The 21786-nt window shown below is 41.3% G+C and overlaps 1 protein-coding gene across 6 annotated transcripts in view; it reads left to right on the top strand.

Moving 5' to 3' along the window:
• LOC102291406 (obg-like ATPase 1) overlaps positions 1-21502 on the top strand; it is a 48233-nt gene extending 26731 nt beyond the window's left edge. For all 6 annotated transcript variants that reach the window (XM_042220394.1, XM_042220392.1, XM_005921485.3 and 3 more), the window contains 7 exons: positions 73-248; positions 3732-3812; positions 4179-4276; positions 14454-14594; positions 15151-15247; positions 18558-18680; positions 20676-21502. In XM_042220394.1, coding sequence (XP_042076328.1) covers positions 73-248; positions 3732-3812; positions 4179-4276; positions 14454-14594; positions 15151-15247; positions 18558-18680; positions 20676-20777 — 818 coding nt within the window. In that variant the 3' untranslated portion in view covers positions 20778-21502. The remainder of the gene's footprint in view (positions 1-72; positions 249-3731; positions 3813-4178; positions 4277-14453; positions 14595-15150; positions 15248-18557; positions 18681-20675) is intronic.
• Positions 21503-21786: the final 284 nt, after the last annotated feature.

The raw sequence follows: 21786 nt of genomic DNA, 5'->3' as shown, positions 1-21786 counted from the left end.
TTATTTCTAAGAAGAAGAAAAAAAACCTTTATACTGATGCTCTCCCTGTGTGTTTGTATCTTATCCCTGCAGGTGCTTTTGATGATGAGGATATCATCCATGTGGAGGGGACAGTGGACCCAGTGAGGGACATGGAGATCATCCACGAGGAGCTGAGGCTGAAGGATGAGGAGATGATCAGCCCTATTATTGACAAGCTAGAGAAGACAGCCATTAGAGGCAGTGACAAGAAACTCAAACCAGAATATGTGAGTCAATGTCCCAGCAGGCCCTTTGCTCCCCCTCACAGCAAGGCACAAATAATAACCCACCCACACATGGCCAAGGAAAAAAAAAGTATGTTTTTTTAATCTCCCTCCAATAGGTCTCACCCCTCCCCCTGGCCCATTTTTCCCTTTCTGAGATTGAAAGTGATCAGGGGTCAGGGGTTTTCTGCTGTAGAAATCATTAATAGAGAGTTACTTATTCAGCTACTGACCCTGGGTCACAGCACTGGGCTAATGAAAGTGTTTCCACACAGCTCTTTTCATCTAAAGTAATACTCAAATCATGGCACAGCTCTGTCTCATGCTTATACACCTACAGCAGCTCGGGAAATTGTGTGAGGCCATATAGTGGGTGACACATATGCCTATACCTTGCTATCAATACAGTAAATGTTTAGAATATGCTTTGACAGAAGATTCTCAGTTCTCGGTGGTGCAGGGCAAAATGCAAGGCAAGATGAGAAAAGAATCCACATCTTGGATGCTAGATCAAAATATATATGGATGCTCGCACACACTCAGGTGGTTATATTGTTCCGGTAATGAGGCTGAGCAGCTAACTTTAGCAATGATTTGGTTGCAAATGTCACATGATGCCCTTCCATCACTGGAGCAGGTTAGGATGGGCCAGCAAGCAAGGGGGATCTGGCCTTTCACTTGGAGCAGCATGCCCAATTTCAGGCCCCAACACACCAAGGCTCTGACCACTCATTACACTAACGAGAGGGGCTATTTCACCTGCTGCAGAGGCCCCCGTGACTGGTTGGTTTCCCTCAGACGAAACCCCCCCACCCACCCACCCCCTTACAGCCAGCAGCACTTCCCCACACCCCTGTAGCCCCGCAGACAGGAGCCATTCAGGCTAGGCAGGTGGCCGCTTACGCACATAATTGCTAACAATTTTAGGCAATGAATAAAAATGATCTACATTACTTGTCAAAGGTTGTGCACGCGTCGGCAAGTGAGAATCTATAGAAGACCTCTTTAGATGGCAAAGAATGGTGCTTATCAAAGGCTGCACTAAGCTTTTAGATGGGAGGGATTGTGTGATTGTCTCACAGGCTGAGCCTAGCGTGTGACATGCTCAGCTGTGTGTAGGCACACGTACGCACGTCTAATTCAACATCTATATGCAGAACATCGAGACTATGTCTAAAAATGTACAGTTTAGTAGAAACAATGGTACTCGTTCTTTCTTTTGCAGTGCCACGAAATAATGTGAAATAAAAAGGATATTGTGTGCAGCCTTTTAAAAGGTGATTGCTTGAAAGACCTTTGAAATGGGATTTAATTTCCTTTGTCGCACTCATTTGTCTATAGACTCTACAGGTCTGCGTGTGGTGTGAAAATTCATGAATAAAAGCATATTTTATCCTGTTCCTAACAGATTTAAAGAATTCGTTTAATGGGATTGAAATGTGAGAGTGTCTTATTGTACTATTTAAGTCTGTGGTGGTTATCACAGTGGTAAATATGACATAATTCAGGATGATACACCCTGTTTCTTGTTAAAACATGGCCTAAAAATTCAAAAATCAGGGGAGGCTTTTTTGCACGAAAAGCAGCAGTGTATTTTAAATAAAATCCAGCATCTCAAAGCCCACAAGTTGCTGTGTTAGAAAACTGAAAATATTCTTAATTTGAAAAAAAGAAGAAGGTCAGCATTGAGTTCATGTGAATTTGCTTCTGTTTGCACTCATCAAGTGTTGGATTGAAAGGGCAAAGTGTTGTCTTGCAGAAAAATGCAGACCTTTGCCCTGTTACATAGAAACACAGTGCCAGCATAGTGTATTACTCTGAAAGAAAACTACTGTGCAAAGCAGCATATAATTATGCAGTATAAGATAACACCAAAAGGACAACACTGAATAATTGTAGTTTGTGACACAAATCAGCCTAACTTCCTGCTGAAACCGGATGTCGGCACAAGACTAAATCCTTAAAGACAAGACTGACATTATCAGATTAAAGGATTTGAGTTGTGAAGAAGTATGCAGTTTTATCGAAACTGTTAAAAAAAACACTGCTACACAGATGATGTTATACTATTTAGGAAAACTAAAGACATATATGGAAATTACTGTAAGGTTCAAATTCCTAAAAGTTCTAATATTTTGTTGTGCTAAATTTATGTGCACGCACCACTACAAGGCTCAAATTTATGCATTGTTAAAAAATGTAAACATGTTTGCTGGTGCTGTGTTTACAAGAACAATGTTTCATTGCTTTTGTCCAAGTGAATCCTCAAATCCCCTCTCCCTGCAAAACAATAATAAGAAACCGGCCCACCAGCGGCGCTTCATGGTGGCAAGCGTATGTGTTTGACCCCTGTGGGACCTATATGCCTTTTATTAACACCTGCCTGTTAGAGGAGCTCTGCACGGCGGCTGCGAGCTGATGAGGGAAACCTGGAGCGGGTTCAGCCTGTGTCACTGGCCGTTTGCTGTTTCCATTTCACAGATGATTAATCTCTCTGTGAAGACTTGGGCCGGCGCGGGCGGAGTGTATGCAGCTCTTCCTGCGCTCTCTCCCGCTGGCTGCACTCTGGCTGCCTGACTAAAAGGCCTTTAGAATTCCTGTGGAGAGAGATGTGCAGAAAGTGAATGCAGCTGGCTGGGGGTCAGTGTGTGGAGCTTTTTCTGCCATTGTGTAATTGAGGCTCTGGCAGGATTTTTTCCTCAGTTCTTTCAAAAGGGAGTATGATTGTGAAGTGCTGCAAGGGTTTGGGGAGGGAAAAGGAGGTAGGGGGAGTGTTGCAGGGGGTGGGGGAGTTTTTATATGAAGGGGGAGGTCAAGTTGACAGGAACAAAAAGAATGTGTTCCGCTAATTTCTGTGGGGCTGGATCAACAATAATAGGCTCAATTTCTTTATTACAAATTTTATAACTACCTCCCTCCCATTTTCCCACCCTTTTCCGCTTCCAGATCCTGTCAAGACCCAGTCTTGCCTGTGGTCTCAACCCACAAGTACCTCAGTAATGAATGTGGCATACATAGCTGGAAATGCTCAATATTTTCTCCAGAAGAAACACTGAATAATTAGCTCTGTACCTCACTAGTCCTTATTCAGTAGGACTACATTCTGCAAAGTGCCTGAGGAGGGACCAATAATTTACACCTTACTAACCAACTTCCAATTAGTTCCCCGCTCTTTCCAATTTCGTCTCCTCTCTCTATCCTTTTCATTAAACAGTCCCGATGGAATATTGATGTATAAAGCTGAGACTCTGAGAGAGACACCCCAGAAGGCATTTTGTCATGATTTAAAGGAGGGAAGGGGGTCTTGTGCATGCCATCCCTGTCAAAGATAGGCCACTCCTGCTTGAATGCGAGCAAAGGCCATTGTTCATTTTGGCATCAGGATGCCATGCATTTAGGAAATAATTACCCCATACCCTGCTGGGTTTATATTCTTTTTCATCTCCTTTAATGGCTCCTTGTTCATTCTATTTTAACCCCATACAGGACATTATGTGCAAAATCAAGAGCTGGGTAGTGGATGAAAAGAAACACATCCGCTACTATCACGACTGGAACGACAAGGAGGTAAGCCTTTGATGTTGCTGTCACATTTATTGGCGCGATTTATCATGCTAATCTTTTCATCTGACCTAAAAGTACAACTGCTGTTTCCTCTTCTTTTGTTTTTTGTGTTTTGTTTTTCAAGCAACATGTTTTTTGTGCAAATCGCAAGTTAATATTATGCACAGTTATATTTTGACATTGCTTTTGTACAAGCTAATGACATCTGGCCATGCTGATCTTGATTTAGAGGCTTCCTAGTTGCGCCCCACAGAGCCTATACACCAGACTCTAATTTGATTTGGCTTCGCTTGTCTCTGTGTTGTCCTCAAAGGCTACTTTGGAAAGTTGTGGATTCTCAGTACTTGCCTTGTCTGTCTTTTTCTACAGATCGAAGTGCTGAACAAATACTTGTTTTTGACATCCAAACCAATGATCTACCTCGTTAATCTCTCTGAGAAAGACTACATAAGAAGAAAGAACAAATGGTGAGTACTTCGAAGAAGGGCGGGAGCAGATTCATCGCTCTCACTAATCATCGCTAAAGAGCTTTCCTTCTACTTACGTAAGGAATAGCGTTCATTTTTACTTAGTTTAATCTAAACGTGTGCACATTTGCCGTTGTGTGAGACTTACTGTGGTCTCCTGCTGACAACAACAGTCATATCTCTGTGAGAGAATCTGCCTGGAGGTGGCACTAAGTAAGCTCTAACACAACACCCAGCCCCAGACTCTGCACTTCATTAAGCCCATACGAGCATATGGTCTCCATTTCCAGCAAAATTTCTCATTTCCATATGATATCAAAGAGAACGAAGGCTTTAAATGACAAAACAAAACAAGCATATGTACATTTTGAAGCCAAACAGCTGATTAAAATCATCTGGGCCAGTAAATCATAGGGGCAAGACTCCTTAAAGATTATCTGAAATTCTTTTTGCAAATATTTGGTTTTGTCTTCACATGTTGTTGCTCTTGCTTTACAAGCATCTCTTCACAGCCATGAAATTCCCACAGTTCAGAACGACAGCCGAGGCTTCCTAGATGTGTTTAACTGACTGTTTTCCATAATAATGCGCATGTACGGGGAATTGCATGACTCATGCTTTCAGGTACAACACTGGTCACGATGTCAAAGGGCTAAAGATGACCTTGAAGGCACTGATATAAACTTCCAGCTCTGTGATCCTTACAAGCACTTTTTTGTAGTAATGTTGTCATGTGGCCTCAGTGAGAGCTGATCCAGAAGGCTGGTGTTTGACATCCATTATGTCTGAAAGGGCTACTTTTCCCACACTGCAGCCATTTTGTCAATAATACCAACTTGTGGATTGTTATCACACTTTTCCAATTGCCCTCCAGGCTGGTGGTGTCACTTCTTAGAAAATTTGTTTTTGGCGCTTTACTTGGCAGCATTGTATTACAAGTGAAGTTGTTTACCTATGACTGTTTGTTAAAATGTTCCTGACACGAAAGTATGACTGTCAGACGGAGGGAGGAGGAAGAGAACTCATAAATCAAATGATTCATGGCAAGTGGAACATCCGTCATCAGTAGGAATAGAGGTTCCCCCCTCCCCCCCTTTTTTTCTCATGTTGTGTGTGTGTGCGTGCATGTTTCTAACTGTGTGAAATGCAATAAATCTCGGAGTGTTTTAAACAGTAGTGCTCAGGTGTCCCGAGGGCTCCGCGATGAACAATGCCGACATCAAAGTGTTGATGTTTGACAAGTGATGAGTCACTTCCCTTGTCCAGAGAGGAGCTCACACCTGTATGGAGATGATTACAGGTAGATCTAGCTGTCCCTAATTGTACAATAAATGCTGCTCTCAGCCCTAATGGCAGCTAGTCTGCTGCAGAGACGCCAGACTGCCATTTGGCTGTCGCCATGCTCCCGTGTTTTTCCACCAGCACAGTTGAGATGATGATACGGTTAAGGACTATTCAAAGCAAACAGCAAGACAAATTGCAATCCCAGGTTTAATGTGTTCAGGGAAAGAAGGCGAATCGTAGAATGAGGCAAATAAGCCAATTTTATCTGTGTCTCTCAGGACACCCATTCAGGCCTTTTCACAGGTTCACTTCCCTGCTTCTTTTTATTTTTTTAAGCTCTTTTATATTTAAGGTGTTTTGCTGAGATGCTGCCAAGCAAGATTGAGGTTCATGCTATTTAATCTCAGTTACACGATCCTGATATTTTTAATGTATGCATTATAATTTAGGGTTTTTTTTATTATTATAGCCATTTAATAGCATTTTCTCGAAATAGTTATGGCAATTGCATCATCGTTTGCAATAGTTTTATTTAGTATTGTAAGTCTCCAAAAACATTCTGTTGTTAACCGGGATCATCCTGTTTGGAGTATGGGAACCACATACCAAGCTGGCCTTGTTTAGACAAGAATACAGAGTATTAGCTTTAGAAAGCCATCATTAATGGAGGGATCAGACAAGGAGCAAGGCCTCCTTTCATCCCCAGGTTCTCTGCTGGAGACAGTACATCATTTACTGTTGAGAGGAGCACATGGCTCCAATCCTATACAGTGTATGTGTATGAGAATGCGTACATGTGCATGTTTGAAGTCTGTTTCAGAGGCGACTCCATGCTCATTTGGATGCTGGTGTAATTGCGGTGTGGAGATCAAAGGCGCGCTGGCCGAGTGATGTTCCAGAGGAGACTTTACCACACAGCCCTCTCCTCTGTGCAGAGGGGGCCGCCTGCTGCTCACCGCTCCCCTCTCCCCTCTAGCCATGCACTGCCCCCTGCACATCCCCGCTCGTAAAAAATGATTAAGGCTGCATTTGTCATGTGTTTATGACTGAGAGGCATTGCGTGATAGGGAATGGCATCTACAAGAGTCTATCAAGAGGCTTTCTCCTCTTTCCCCGGCGTCAGTGAGCTGCCTGGAAGACTATTCAACAGAGCGCAGTGTGTGTGTGTGTGCGTGTGTGTGTCTGTGAGAGCGCTGTTGATAATGTGGTGGCTGCAGTCTGCCCAATGCTGGCATCTTTACTCGTCATCTAAGACGTTGTGTATTTTACAAGCACGTGGCCTCGCCAATTTTAGGACTCTTTCTTTCTTTTAATAGATTTGATATCAGATATTTATTTAATCTTCTTCTTAATCTTCGAAGAGTTTTCATATTTTGTAATGACAGAAGACACAATTAGAGGACACTTCAGCTATACTGTGATGTTTTTTCCTCCCTTGTCATTTCTTTTTCTGCCTTTTTCTTCTCCTTCTTTTGGACAATGTGCATTAAAGTAAATTGGTGCCTCTTAAGTAGATGAGTTGACCTTTAAGGAAACCGGCAAGCGTGACCTGTCTGTGAGTGCCTCTGCCGTGTGGGCTCTCCTGGTGAGTGTAAGAACTGCAGGGTACCACTGCTTGCAGCTTTTATTAACTCTGTGCGTGTGTGTGTGTGTGTGTCTGCGTGCGTGTGTTTGCATGTGTGAGCATGTATGTTAGTCAGGGTCTGTTTGTCTGCCTGTATACAAGTGGGCATAGGTCTGAGGATGTGTACTTTTCTCTTTAATCTCCAAATACTTTTTTGTTGTTGTACTCTTCCAAACGTATTCGTACTTTATCTCTCTTAAGCATTGTTTGCCTCCAGTGCGTGTTACGTTTGGTACCTATCTCATTATTCTTTATGCCGGGAAGCGCCAACTTTAACATGCCACAGCTGCTCTTTCTGTCGGTCTCTACCTAATTGTGTTTTCCTACCACAAATGCATCCATATCTATAATCTACTTGCTAATGTTTTCTTGTCGTGATGTAATTCAGAAAATCTTCTGCAATCCTGATTCCCCTCGTTAGCCATTTCAGACAACGGTGATGCTTCAGAAGACCTGACCAGTCTGATTTCAGCACAAGGCCTTGTTTAACGCTGGTGTGTTCAAAGATAAGAAAGCAATATTTTCAGTATCTCTTATTTCACTAATTCCAAAGTAATAATAAGACCAAAACCAAGAAGACCAATCCTATTAATGTTTTTTATTTTCCAAGAGCAGTAAAAAGATATACATGGCCCACAATGTTGAAATGTGACATAAATTAAATACAATAAATAGAAACAGTGCGAAATTGTGGAAGCTGTCCTTATATAAAATTCTGTTTTCAGAAAATAAAAAATACCCCATGTATATATTTTAAATAGACTAAAAATGAACCCCAAAATACACCAAATTATAGTTATTTGACTAAAAAGTACAGCGCCTTTCTGTGGTGGAAAATTATATTAAAGCTTACATGTGGATATGTATTTGTTTCAAGGTGTATCTTTTTTTGAGTAGGAGCAAATTGGTTTTGGGCTGACAGAGCAGGAGGATGAAAGAATACTGAGAGAAAGAGTCGGTGCACCAGTTTAAATCTCAGCACTGGATTTGTTGACAATGAGAAGAATGTAGATTCGTCCCCGGCGTAACCTTTGAGGCAAATGCGGTGTAAACATGAGGTAATATCTCCAAGTAGGTTGAGGAAATCCAGCCACAGAGGTTGTTATTTCCCCAGAGTCTGATACTCCGGTCTGCCTGTAGGAGGAGCTTTCACAATTGAAGTAAAGGAAGCCCCGAGAGGAGCTGCAGCATTGTGCCGCTCTGTCTCACAGCAGACAACTCGAGGTGGAGAAGGGGGGTAAACTATGTCTGCTCAGCTTAAGGGTTGACTTGTATTTTGTTACCTCTGCTTTTTGGTCCTGAAGAATGTCAGTAACAACTTTATCATGCATTATTTTTTCGCTGTCTTATAATTTTGACAAACAAACACTCGTTTCAGGAACCACACCAACATTTAAAGACTGAAAAAAAAGTCAAACCCACAGACAAAGCCAGTCCATGAAAGAAATCACTGCTACCCACTTCAGCTACTCCAAACCATAATTCACACAAACACAAGTGAAACTTTATTGAGTGCAAAACCACTGGCTCCATCCAAGTTTTTTTTAGGAACTAGTATCTAGGGAGTTAGAGTTCACTTTTCAAAGCCATGTGGGAGATATACGATTGCATACTCCTGTTTGATTTGTCCACTCTGTCCTTGTTCAGTGTGGGATCCCGAGAAACACTTTCCCATGGTAGGATGCATACCCTACTATCCGCAGTCGGTCCTAATGGATGCCGTCAGCTAGCTTTCAATGAGTGAAAACAACAGGAGAGGAAGTACAGTAAAACTGAAACAGATGTAAAGTCCTGTCGACTCTGTTAGCCCAGTTATTGACTGTCCCCTGTCCAGGTAATGAAAGGGCACCGTTGTCGTGTACCACATGACCCCATTGTCTTTGATGTGTTTCGTGATGAATACCTTGTAGTAAAATTGAGACTAAAAGTTTTTCATTTTCTTTCTATATTCTTCAGTTTGGTCTCCAAAACCCAGTATAGATTTCTCCCTCATTCCTCAGCCCCAAATCTGATAAATGCTGAGTGAGTCTGCCCCCAACAGTTCATAATCCACTTATTCTGATTATGAACTTGGGGGGGGGGGGAATTGCTGACATAGAAATAAATGTCTACGAGTTTTGCGTCGGTGAAAATGCTAGATTTTGATAGTTGAGCTTCTTGAGGTGAGCTTTGTGTTATCTTTGCGATAAGCTTAAGGCCAGGAACACATGCTGCAGTGACTGGCCTGCAGCCTCGACAAGTTTAATGAGACAAATAAATGAATTTTACTGTTGCCACATACAGCTCCTGAGCGCTTATTATCAGGATTATTGTTGAAACTGTTATGAATGGACGAGGGGAGAAAAAAAAGATGTCGGATTGTAAGCGGTGTTGGGGAGGGGGGGGGGCATGATTGGCTGATGTTACATATGTCCTTGATTACCTTCCTTCTGCTTTTATTCTAATAAGTGGCATTCTTTGTACTCCCTAGGACAGCTAGACAGTCTGACACACGATGAGAATAAATATTGCATGTGGTAGACATTAAGCTGTCATCCTGGAAAAAAAGAAGAGATGGAGAAATCCGTGTGGTGTTCTTCGGCGCTACACTTTGCCTGCTCTTGTCACAATTGTCACATCTTGATGACTCCCCCCTCTCTACCCCAGCCCCCTTATTTTCTCTCGCCCAGTCAACTGCCATGAATGACAGCATGGATACCCCATATAGAGAATTATTTTGGGTGATGTAGAATGTACTCCTCTGGGTTACTGTTTGAATTTCTCATGTTTGCCTGTTTTTTGTTTGGTTTTTTTTTTTTGCACCCCCACCCCACAGAAATATCTTTAATGAGTTATGGCTTTGATATTGTGTCCTTAACGACCATCTTAAAGACAAATCTATGGCGGATGGGGTTGTTAAGGTTTCATCTATCATGTGCAAACGTTTAAAGTCACAATATTTAATGGGTGTAGTTATCAAAGAAAGGAAAGTTGTTTTAAAAAGCTTGTTACCAGCACACCCTCAAGGTTTGTTTGAGATACGATGTGAGATGATGCTCTTAATTAAAGCTGCTCCCATTGTGCGTGCGCCATGTTCTGTTTCCTCCAGCCCATGATTGCTTTGAAGATTGAAAGAAGTTGGTAATATTGCTGATAGTGTGTCTGTGTATGCGCGCGTGTATGTGTGTGTATGTGTCAGATCTCCTCCCTTTCTTAAAGACGCGATGGGTAATGCCTTTCCATCCGGCTATGGCCACAGGGAGCAGAGAGCGTCTGCACTCTTGTCGCTCAGGAGCTCACCACTGGGAGGATGAAAAGCTTCCCACAGAGCCCCTGACTTCCCAGCCTCAAAAGCCACCATGAGCTCATACCTCTCATTTCTCTCTCCCTCCACAGAGGAAGGGAAGAGGAGGGGGTAGTATATGCTGTGTGCCGCAGCATCTTGGCCCCCTAGGTTGCTCATCCTTGTAACCTGGGACCAGACAAACAGGGGGGACTCTGGGTTTATTACTTGATGATTCTGTGTCTGGCATCTAAGCCAGTAGCTGTCAGGACATGTGAAGGGAGTAAGTAACACATTCAGCTGAGCTACCCAGACTCAGGTGCTGGGAGCTCACCTGTGGGTGTGTCAGTGATCGAGCTGTGGAGGATGTAGGTAGCGGATTACTCTTCGGGTCTGTCAGCACTCAATCGCATCGGGACTGAGCACTCAAACCGGAGGTGGCCGACCTTATACAGGCTTAACTGGCTCTGCACTCATGATGAAGCCAACCTGTTTGAGTGTATGTCAGACGCAGGCCCAGGTCATTTCTCAGGTAGCTGCCCCTGTACTTTAGATGTTCCTATTGTTTGAGCCATTTAAGCAGATCAAAGCTCTGACAAAGCCCAGGGAAGCCCCCAGGCATTCAGAAACACAGGAATTATCCCCCTTTAGGATTCTCACACAAAAAGACAAATAGGCAAGCTCCGGAGGGTGGCCCCACCTGGGGAACATCTCTATTCAGAGCCAGTCTGTTGCAAAAGGTCCAATTGTGGGGGGTTTTCTTCTTGTAATTGTAGAATATATTGTGTTTTAAATTACATGTACTTTAAATACAATAAGCATTAGATCCAAAGCTTGCAACAAATGGTGTGATGCCTATTATATTTTCTAAATGTAAGACGTAAGGTGTCACATGGTCTTGGTTTCATGTTGACTGTTTTTTACCTTTAAAAAATAAAAATAATAATAATGCATACATGTTTGAGTTTTGCCAAAGTTTTTCTGGTTTAAAAAAACTATATTTTTCCATTTGATCTGAGAGCACAAACACAGCTTGTTCCTTGGACTTGTTTGAGCCTTCAAGCCAGTGAATGATTAGCAGAAATAATGTCTCTGTCACCCTTAATCACATTAAAACGTGGTTAACATTTAATTTTTCCCACTTGATATGCAAAAATTTCCACTTGATTTGCAGCAGAAGCCATTGGAATTCCATTATAAAAAGAATAAAAATTTCAGGCATCATTTGTTCAGAGAGGGATATCAAGAGCAGAAAGTGCTGAATCTTTCTATTAACCGAGCAGTGAGAGATGGCACTCAGTTCTGGGACATAATAGAGACTGACAAGACACATGCACTCGCACACGCTCTCTCTCACACATGCACACACACACGCACACACATCTTTCTCACTTGTATTAGTTTAGAGTACGAGGTTGATGAAGAAGACCTACAGGGAAAATATTTTACTTACATCTTATTACTGATTTTAACAAAACTGCATATCTTTTCACTTGCTTATTTTTAATCAGGCAGTAAACCTTCCCCTAAAACAAAAGTCAGGCCTGTTTCTTGTGTTAAATAGGCATTTCACACTGTGAATGGGCCTCCACGAACAAGAACACCCCTTTATTCTTTAGTATGACTGAGAGCCATAAAGACACAAAGAAATCTGCAGCATGTTTTACATAAACATTTTTCCAAATTTACACATCCACATAAAATTTCACACAAATAATTGGAAGGGACATAAATACAAATTGCAAAGTGGCACGGGTAGACAGTGGTGAAGTTGACAGAATTGGTTTTGGGAGTCATGTTGACGGCACTTCAAAGCTCTTAATTGACAGCGCTTTGTTTCTGGAGTTGTGGGAAGGGGGTGTTTCATGTTCCTGTGGCAAGGTGTTTGTCTGGTCCTGTGTCACTCAGTGCAAGGACCCGGAGACCCCCGTGCTCATTTGCAGCTCACGTTCTCCGTCTCGGCTCCACATTATTAAAATCATCCCTCAGCCTTCTACCAAGAGCCTCTTTGTTACTTGGCTGGCTTGGCTCAGCTCTGTCAAGTCTCCACCAATTACAGTCTCAGGTACAATGGTCTATTCAAAGGATCACAGCCCTTGACTGGTGTGGAGAGAGTGATTTGTGAATCATTATTCAGCCGCCTGTAGAGAACGCAATACCTGAGGAATGCAAATAACGTGCCACCAAATAGACAGCTGTGCTGCTAAAAGTGACAAACTACAGCTGTTATTATCTCAGATTGGATTTTTCCCCTCTTGGAGCGCCCTCCATCTCCTATGTTTTCAGGTTTTCTGCTTTGGCTAAATGTGTTTTATTTTTCTGTCCTTTATTGGCGAGATGTTGGATGCCACCTTATTGTGTGTTATTGTGGTGGCAGTCAAGCGTCAGATCTGCATACATGGTGTGAACAGTAAGGGAAATATTAGGTTATTCCTCTTAATAGATGTCCATCTGAAAAGGCAGACAGATGACCTGGCATATGAGGCATTTCAGATTTACTGCGCCGGCCTGTGGTGTTATTTTAACTTGTTGAGAAAAACATTCAATCAAAGCAAAACTGTGCTCTTCGTTTTGCCCGTTACCTTGTCATATATTGTATATTGATAATCATTAGGTAGGAGCAGCGATAGGGTGCTGCAGGTGATAAAGCGGTGACATTGTTATTGGAATAGATGTGGTATTGAGGTGGTGTGGTTCCTCCCAGTCTTTGATTCTTATGGGCTTTAAACAGGAAACTAGGATTACAGATAATGACAGGGACCCCTTAGAATCAATCCAGCCCAGGAGCCGCCGTGTGAAAATGGATTTGTGTGATGCTGCTCTTTGAGATCCGTCCAATCCCAGCCTCGGAGCTTGTGAGGCTAATCTCATAATTGCTCTAACCCCCTCGTATTGTTCTGACTGAGGGTTACCATTAGCTGTGAGGATATCTTTGTCCTGCAATGTCAGGTGTCCTGCTGGACAAGAACACGTAAAGAAAAAAAAAGATCATGCAGTTAAGAAAGTGCCAAAGATAACAGTAGGTGGTTAGTTGCAGTGCTTTCTCGTTGCTTGAATGTTAATGTTTATCTAACATTCAAAAAAACACTCGGCTGGTGGAAGATTTCTTTTTTCATAGTTTAAAAAAGTATATCGTGAATTTCACTTCCACATTTCAGAGAGAAATGTGTGACTTTTTGCTTGAGCGATTTCAAAATGCACTTATTAAGAACAGTCTTGTTGTCGAACTGATTATTTTAATGTCTATTTAAATCATTTATTTATTATCTGCAGGAGCAAAGGTGTCACATTTATTCGAGAAGTGCAAAAAGGGAAGGCATCATCTGTTTGTTTTTTGAACTCTTTTGAAAAGAAGCCATGAGGTGAACTGCTGACCTTAGCCACTTTTCCACCTAAAAGTGGCTAAACCGTCTTTCTGTGCAATTAATTTAAGAATACCTCAAATTACAACAAGGACAAAACAGCGTGAAATGACATGCAAATGTCTTTAAAAGTCTGAATTAGGTTAATGATACAAAACACAACATTTAACACCATAAAGAAGGTGCTGAAAACAAAAAGAATCAGGTAACATATTTAACAATAAAATAAAATGAATGAAAACCCAAACTTCAGCAAAATTAAATATTCTTGACACTTTTTACTGCTTTATGTCTTAAAGTGGAAATGAATGCCCTCCTACTTTTGGCATCATTTTAGGATCACTGAAAATATTAGGACCTGTTTTATACATATATATATATAAATCCAGTTTTTGTATTTTTATTATGTTTCTTTCTCTTTGCTAAAGGATGTGTAGTCAAGTCTGATTTTTAGTTGAGAACTTGAACGGAAAGAAAGTCAAACTCTGAAAGGAAATGCCACCTTTAGAGTGCAGTCTCCCACAAACACTCATATTTTCAGCTGCTCTCATGAATATGCATGCATGCAGCGAATAACAAATACGTTCATGTTAATCAAGTCCTCCAACGTGTTTTGCGACTGCTGTTTTTCTTTTTTTTAATCAGGTTGGTGAAAATCAAGGAGTGGGTGGACAGTCATGACCCCGGAGCCTTGGTCATCCCCTTTAGTGGCGGCCTAGAGAGCCTGCTGCAGGACAAGAGTGAAGAGGAGAGGCAGAAGTACAGCACAGAGCACAAGACGCAGAGGTTAATTAGCATTCAGTCTCCCCACACTTTATTATCAGCTGTGTCCTCCATGCACTCCTTTAATTGCATGTGCTGATAGAATAATAAATGGCAGAGTAATTACCATTATAAAGCAAAGGATCCCTCTTCTTACTGAACAACTCAGTCAAAGGGTTTTCCTCTAAATTAAGTTTTTAACTGTCATCTGTCATCTGTAGGTATAATTATAACTTGGGCATTTTGGGTTTATTGTTCTTGTGTGAAAACCTCTATGGAGAGAAAAATTGTGACAGGAGATTTTTTTTCCCCCTTCTTTCTCTCAGCAAAGATCGAGGCATTGGGTTGAATTCTTAAAAATGTTAAATGAGTCTACAAGCCTCCTAATTAATCAAAGAAACCATTGGAGAGTTGAATGTCTTATGCGAAACGAAGTGACCCATCTTATTCACTTAATGAGTTTATATTGGAATGAATGGGGCCTTGCCATTGAGGTGAACTTTGTCTAGGCATCAGCAGCGATAAAGAATACTTAAACAGTTCAGACCCCTCGATTCAAGCTGAAATCTCTCCCCACCAGTGCCCTGAGCAAGATCATCAAGGCAGGCTACGCAGCCCTGCAGCTGGAGTACTTCTTCACTGCTGGACCAGATGAGGTCCGTGCATGGACCATTCGGGTAAGTGCCAGCTGCCTGCTGTGCGCATACGTACATGTGAGCGTGTGTATCAGACTCACACACACACACACGAATACACACAGTATCCCATGTTCCACCCTGCTGGCACCTTCACTGATATCGCACACTTTCAACTTTGTCATGGTTGTGCTTTAGCTAGTCATTACAGACCAAGGATAACTTCAATTACTGGTGAGCTGCTGAACAGTGAAAGTGGGGGCTACATTGATTGAGGAGGGCAACAATTGATTTTGCCCATTACGTCCATGAGAATGTTTCCATCCTGTGCAGATCTGCCTGCCCTCCTCCTGCCGCTGGAGATAAGGAGCCCGTGCATTGTGCCTGCCTAATCTGTGTGACGGAGGTTGTCTGTGCCAAAATTGATGTCGCTTTTCATTCGACTGTTTGTGGGCCTTGCTGGGGGCTCCTCCTCCCCGTGTGTCTCAGTTTACTGAGCCCAGCCCGCCAAGAGCTTTGTGCAATGGGATCGCAGCATTTACATCAATACAGATGTTTGCTTTGCATGTTGGTATTGTGTCCACTTATATTTTCTTTCCTTGAGCAGATAGAAGTATCGAGTGCAGAAATAATAAGCTATTTTGTCTGAGTAACATTTATAAGTTCATATCGGTGGTTTAAAAATACAACAAAGTAACTTTTGAGAAACTTCAACAACTAAAGATTTGGGTTGTATTCAGTCATACAAATTCATATCCATTCTTTCATCCCATCAGATATTTCAAAGGATTGTAATTTGAATGTTTTTTTTTTTACGATACAGAATGCTTTCAATCTCATAAACATAACTTGTCCGTTTGAAAAAAGGAGTCCCATTTTCAAAAAAGCATTGCAATTTTCCACAATGGCATCTATTCAAAGAACTTGTCACCAAGCAGATCATTATGGTTTTGTTCCCCGAGTGTGAGACCGTTCACTGTTCACATTTTGTTGTTCAATTTGTTCAAAATCTTGAAATAGCCCACTATAGATGGTGGAGGCAATAATGGTAGAAAAAGTCTCATGTGTGGGCGGGTTACAGATTTGACCACTGATGGAAATACTGCTTAAATTTTTATCTTGCCCAAAGATGGCATCACTTGTCCACTTACAAAACACACATAAATAGGGGTGTTTGTTCTGCGTGTGATGCAGCTTTACCAAGATCATTTTCCCTTGACTTTGAATAAGCTCATATTGGCTTCAGCCTATTTTCAGACATCTACTTTTCAGTGCATGGGTGGATTATTTTGCATAAGATTTACGAGTGCACTGTTCTTCACGAAAAGATGAATCGATTTTTCACACAAACAAAACACTAATTTAAAATGCTATCTCGTGCTTCATTATTATTACTATTATTGTTGTTATTATTGTTATTATTAGATAGAGACGTGGCTTCAGACAGTTACATTATGAGTAATACACAGGTTTCCAAATATCCCCTAGAGGACTCCAATATGCATTTGTAATATCTGCTATAGCAAATTGCAGTGATAAATGTCCTGTTTCTTTTTTAACTAATAAGAAAGACTTTTTTTTTTTTAAAAAAGCACAAGATTTTGCCTTTTTCTCCATTTAAATATATTTATATAAATATATAATAAAATTGCATGTTTCTTATAAGGAACATAATGTTCACTTGATTTTTTTGGCATGAGAAAAATGACACATACTTTTTTTTAATGGGATCTATATGAATTTCTGCTCTCCACTAGACAGGGTCTCCTTTTTTTTTTTTCCTAATTCTTTTATATTGTGGTTGAAACAAAATTTAGCCACCTTCAAACGATTCACCAAAATCATATTTCGGGTGAATGTTAAATGTTTTGTTGGAGATTATATGACACCCATCCACACATCAAACTTGATCCTTTATTTTTCTTTTCTAAGCATTTTTAAACTAAGCACAACCCAGAGGGGAAGATGAGCTCACTCGCTCTTCATCCTCACAAGACACGTTACATTTTAGTCAGATGACATCACCGTGTTTAGATGCACACGTCTCAGCATGACTGATGTCCTCGCTATTTAGAGCAAAGTCCCAAAACACTTCAAAGGCATCCTGGAAAGCACGCTTGTCCTCCTCGGCATAACTGATTACAGCCAGCCTTGATTGTGTGTGAGGGGCATTTAGTCAGGTAAGCATCAGTGAGTAACTATATTAAGCCAATACATCTTGCATTGTAAAAACTACACTCAGTAATGTCGTGTTCCTAAGTCCTTTAACATGCTTTATTAGGCAGCCTCGAGGTGACCATTATCTATCAGCCTGCTCTGCATAGCTCTTAACTAGGACAATGTGGATCTCTTGTAATGCACCATATGAAAAAAATCCCTCCCTTAATCTATTTTTCTCCAGATAGACAAACCTTGATGCTGATTAATGGTAGTTAAACTCACAAGCACTCCGTCAATGAGATTGCAAGTAGATGGTAATGTATTAGAGTCATTAAATACGCATCATTCTTTTGGCATGAAATATGTTGACCCCAACCTGATTATATACATAATTAAAACTGCTCAACAGTTTCTGAGCACGGAGCTGCAGAGCAGAGAGGGAGCGAGCAGGTCGACAGGCAGGAGTCATAATGATGCACAGCAGCCACGTCACTTATTTGGGTCATTTGTCATTTCCACCCAGCATTATTTCAACGCATATAAATTGCACATTTTGTCAGTCACCAGTTTTGTCTTGGAGTGTTAGAGAGGGCTCAAAGTGCAATATATAAAATATATATACATATTTTATACATCTATTAAACTGTTACATGTAAATTGAAATCTCAAACAGCTCCAGTTAATATCAAATCTCTGCTGTGTAAATGTAAAAAGTTATAATACTCCAAAACTCACAGGAGTACATTCAACATAGTGAAATACCACTGAAGGGTTGAGCTGAATTTGAATTACCAAACTCTCACAATAGTAAAGGCCTGATGCAGTGGGGTCTATACCACGCTTGCTTCTCACTGCAACGCTGGGTCTTCTTGCTGTCATGACCAGAGAGCCGAGCAGCGACCCACAATGAGGCAAGATTGCTTGGACAGAAATCAATACCACCACGGAATGGGAATCAGGAGGCATTGATAGCAGTGCTGGGTCCTTATCGGTGTCCAGGCTACCCTAGCAGGTCACAACTGAGTGGAAAGCTATCCAGAAATCAGGACTGAGGCAAGAATACCCCCGACTGAAAATCACCCCCAGAGTGATCACAACGCTATCACCCCATCAAACACCGTGTCGCTCGCATGCTGTAATCCATCTTCTCCAAAACAATTCATTTGTCCTCTCTTTTCCTTCCTTGTGACAGAAAGGAACTAAGGCTCCACAGGCTGCGGGGAAGATCCACACAGACTTTGAGAGGGGCTTCATTATGGCGGAAGTAATGAAATTCCAGGATTTTAAAGAGGAAGGCAGCGAGAGTGCTGTCAAGGTGAGCAGTCAGGGTGCCAGAGGAGATGAGGGGAAGTCTCCTGTGATCAGTGGAGCTGACAGTCGCCACACAGCTCCTACTGAAAACTGCTCTTCACCTTTACTCAGGGGAAGAAATTACTGCACACACTCCAGCACCACTCCTGACAAGCCAGCTGATTCTGGCTCTAAACACTGCCATTCTGCTCCAGCTGTGCATATCTTTATCACAATGTGTCTTAACTGGCTGATGGTAGTTCTTGCTCGTGGCTCAGCGCAGTCGCTCCAAGGAAGCACTTCTTCACCTCACCAGGCATTTATCAGATCTACAGAGTGCGCTGTTAGCTTAGAGCTCTCTGTTACCAAATCCCCAAGCCACTGTAGGCATGTGACAGTGATATAAAGCGGCAAGTTAAATAAAGTGTGAAATTCCTTAAATAAGGACTGTTTCATGGTTTGCAGCACAGAAATGTGACTTGCATGTCTCCTGTTTTTATGGGCAGTGTTTGTTTTGACCTTTTTAACTGCACCTTGTGGACACACCTATCAAGTGTATTAAGTCATTTCACTGCTAAAGGCAACACAATACTTTTCTTTCCTGCTCCAAGTTGTACTTTGACATTGAAAATTTGTTTAAAATCTGCAAACTGTAATCAACTTATCGAATGCACACGGTTAATAATGAGTTCATCGACACTGTAGGATGCCTTTTAAATTAAAGGTGCACTTTTTTTCAATCCTTTATTTTCTTTAACGAGAAAAAAATCTACTTTTAAATCTCAGTTAATTAAAGCAGAAGTGACTCTGATTTTATGTGCAACACTTGTGCGAAGCAGCTGTAAGCCATGCTGTCGCAATCCCCCTATCACCACCATCAACTCCATGTGCCCACTTACAGACTCAACTAATGTAATTATGGTGGCACAAAGGGCCCACGGGGACCAGTGTGGAAAGGAAGCACTAAAAAAAAAAAAACATTTAAATCTCCTTGCTATTCAAGTCCTTTTTAATAAATATTTGATATTTAATGCATCGGCAGTGTATTGTCCACACCCTCCATAAGCTGCAAAAAGAGAGCGAAATATGTAAGTCTCTGGGGGGTTTCGCCATTGTTATCAGAGGTTGAGATCTCAGTGTCAGGTCCTTACTGCATGCTCTCTTACTAATCCCTTTTTGAGCCTCAGAAGAACATGGAGCGTTTCTGACTGTGGCATTAAGGTCCATGCTATTTAATGCCAGTTGTGGGAATAGGCTGTCTGAATAGGGCCAGTGTACAGGGATATCACATTATTAGTAATCATATCTGCTTAAGCCAAGCTTGCTGCTCCAGATGGCTGCTTTCAAGTGCAAATGAACCAGTTAGACGTGTCTGGTTTAATACATACTCAGGAATCACAAATAGCCATTGATTTTTTTTCCTGTCTCCCTCTCCATCCAGTGTTTCTGGTGGTATTGAGCTTGGATTAAATGGTCTCCTGAGCCTTTAAAGGGACATTGATTCTTCTAATTAATTGTGCACTGTGCAGAACCAGAATGCATAAACCTGTCCGTATTAGCACTTCAAGTCAATTATTTTGAGTTTGCCGGGAAGGAGAACAAACACTTACTGTACACAAAAGAAATGTTAGAACTTATTTTGTTTCCTTGAGAAGTTTTATAGTGCTGTAATCAAAGACTTATTAACATTTTGTGCTTGTGCACATGAAACTGAAATGGGCAGAAGAGAGGATTATCACTCAGTGGGAATTCAGGCACCCCTCAAACAAAACATGCGTGCACTTGTGTGTGCGTGCGTGCGCCTGTGCAGGCGTGTGTGTGTGAGTGTGTATGCATGTGTAGATGAACATTTGCAAGTGTAATTTTAGTTCAAGTTAAATCTTTTCTAATATTATTTAAATTATAAAGAGTTTTTAATCTGCTCGAGTTCATCCACATGACAGACTAGCTATTTCTTAGCATACAGCTTACAATCTTTTATATTATTTTAATGATTCTTTTTATTTTTTTAACCCCACAGGCAGCTGGTAAATACAGACAGCAGGGAAGAAACTACATCGTCGAGGATGGAGACATCATCTTTTTTAAATTCAACGCGCCGAACGCACCAAAGAAAAAGTGACGCAAGAACAATGCGTTTGTTTGCACAACTGACTGTCTTGTTGCCTTATATCTGGCCACTTTTACACTTTTTGTTTTCCGTGCTGTAGGACTGAATCCTCCACTCGTGTGCCAAGGCACAGGTTCAGCAAACTCTGACAGCTTTGCTATTTAAGATCAGGATCGGCCCCCACTCCAAATTGTAGCAGCATTTGAAGGAGCATATTACTCTCCAGATACTTCATTAATCTCCATCACGGGTGCCAACACTGACACAGCTGACAGCGGGGACAATGCCACCTGCTCCTCTCCCCCTTCTGCAGATAATGCATGTTTTACAGTAGCCCAGATGTCTACACTCAATAAAACATTTGACAAAACCAGTCTGTGTGTGTTTTGGGATGTCTGTATTGAGTGGGAAGCTGCATGGGGATAGTGATAGCGGTCCTGCCGACCACTGATTAGAGAATTAAAAGACACAGCTGACACTGACTGTAGCATAGAGGGGACAATTATAATTAAATCTGTTAACTGAAGCTGATTTTGGAAGGGCACATGCTGGATGCAGGTGTCTTGGCCAAAAGAAATGGTCACTTTAAATGATTATTTGCAAAGAGACTGAGTTAACCTTTCATTTATCATTTTTATGACATTATTGTATGATATTATACATGCGCTCTCTTTCACTATGCCACCAGCTTTTCGACTCTGTCCCTAAAAAAAAAAAAAAAAACAGAAAAATAAGAATAGCACATTTTTTATGTTTAAAGTTTCCTACTCCCATCCTTGAACAACAAATACACATCTGCACACACACAAAAAAAATCCAAGAAATATTCATACAAGCCATATTTTTACAAAAATAAAAATAAAAACTCCAGCTTTTAGTATATTCTGTATGGTATGAAAATAGAAGTTGATACAATCCACAAGCACAACCAGAAAACGATTCCTGTTGTCTGAAGTAGTGTTTTTCTCACCCCCTATACTTTGTGTGTAAGTGTTTGTGAAGCGTTTATGCTGATGGAATT

The sequence above is a fragment of the Haplochromis burtoni genome, unplaced genomic scaffold (genome assembly GCF_018398535.1).
Source record: "Haplochromis burtoni strain Fernald_Lab_line unplaced genomic scaffold, NCSU_Asbu1 Contig_48, whole genome shotgun sequence".
Classification (NCBI taxonomy): domain Eukaryota; kingdom Metazoa; phylum Chordata; class Actinopteri; order Cichliformes; family Cichlidae; genus Haplochromis; species Haplochromis burtoni.
The sequence above is the reverse complement of the archived record's forward strand: the minus strand, read 5'-3'. Positions and strand labels throughout refer to the sequence as shown.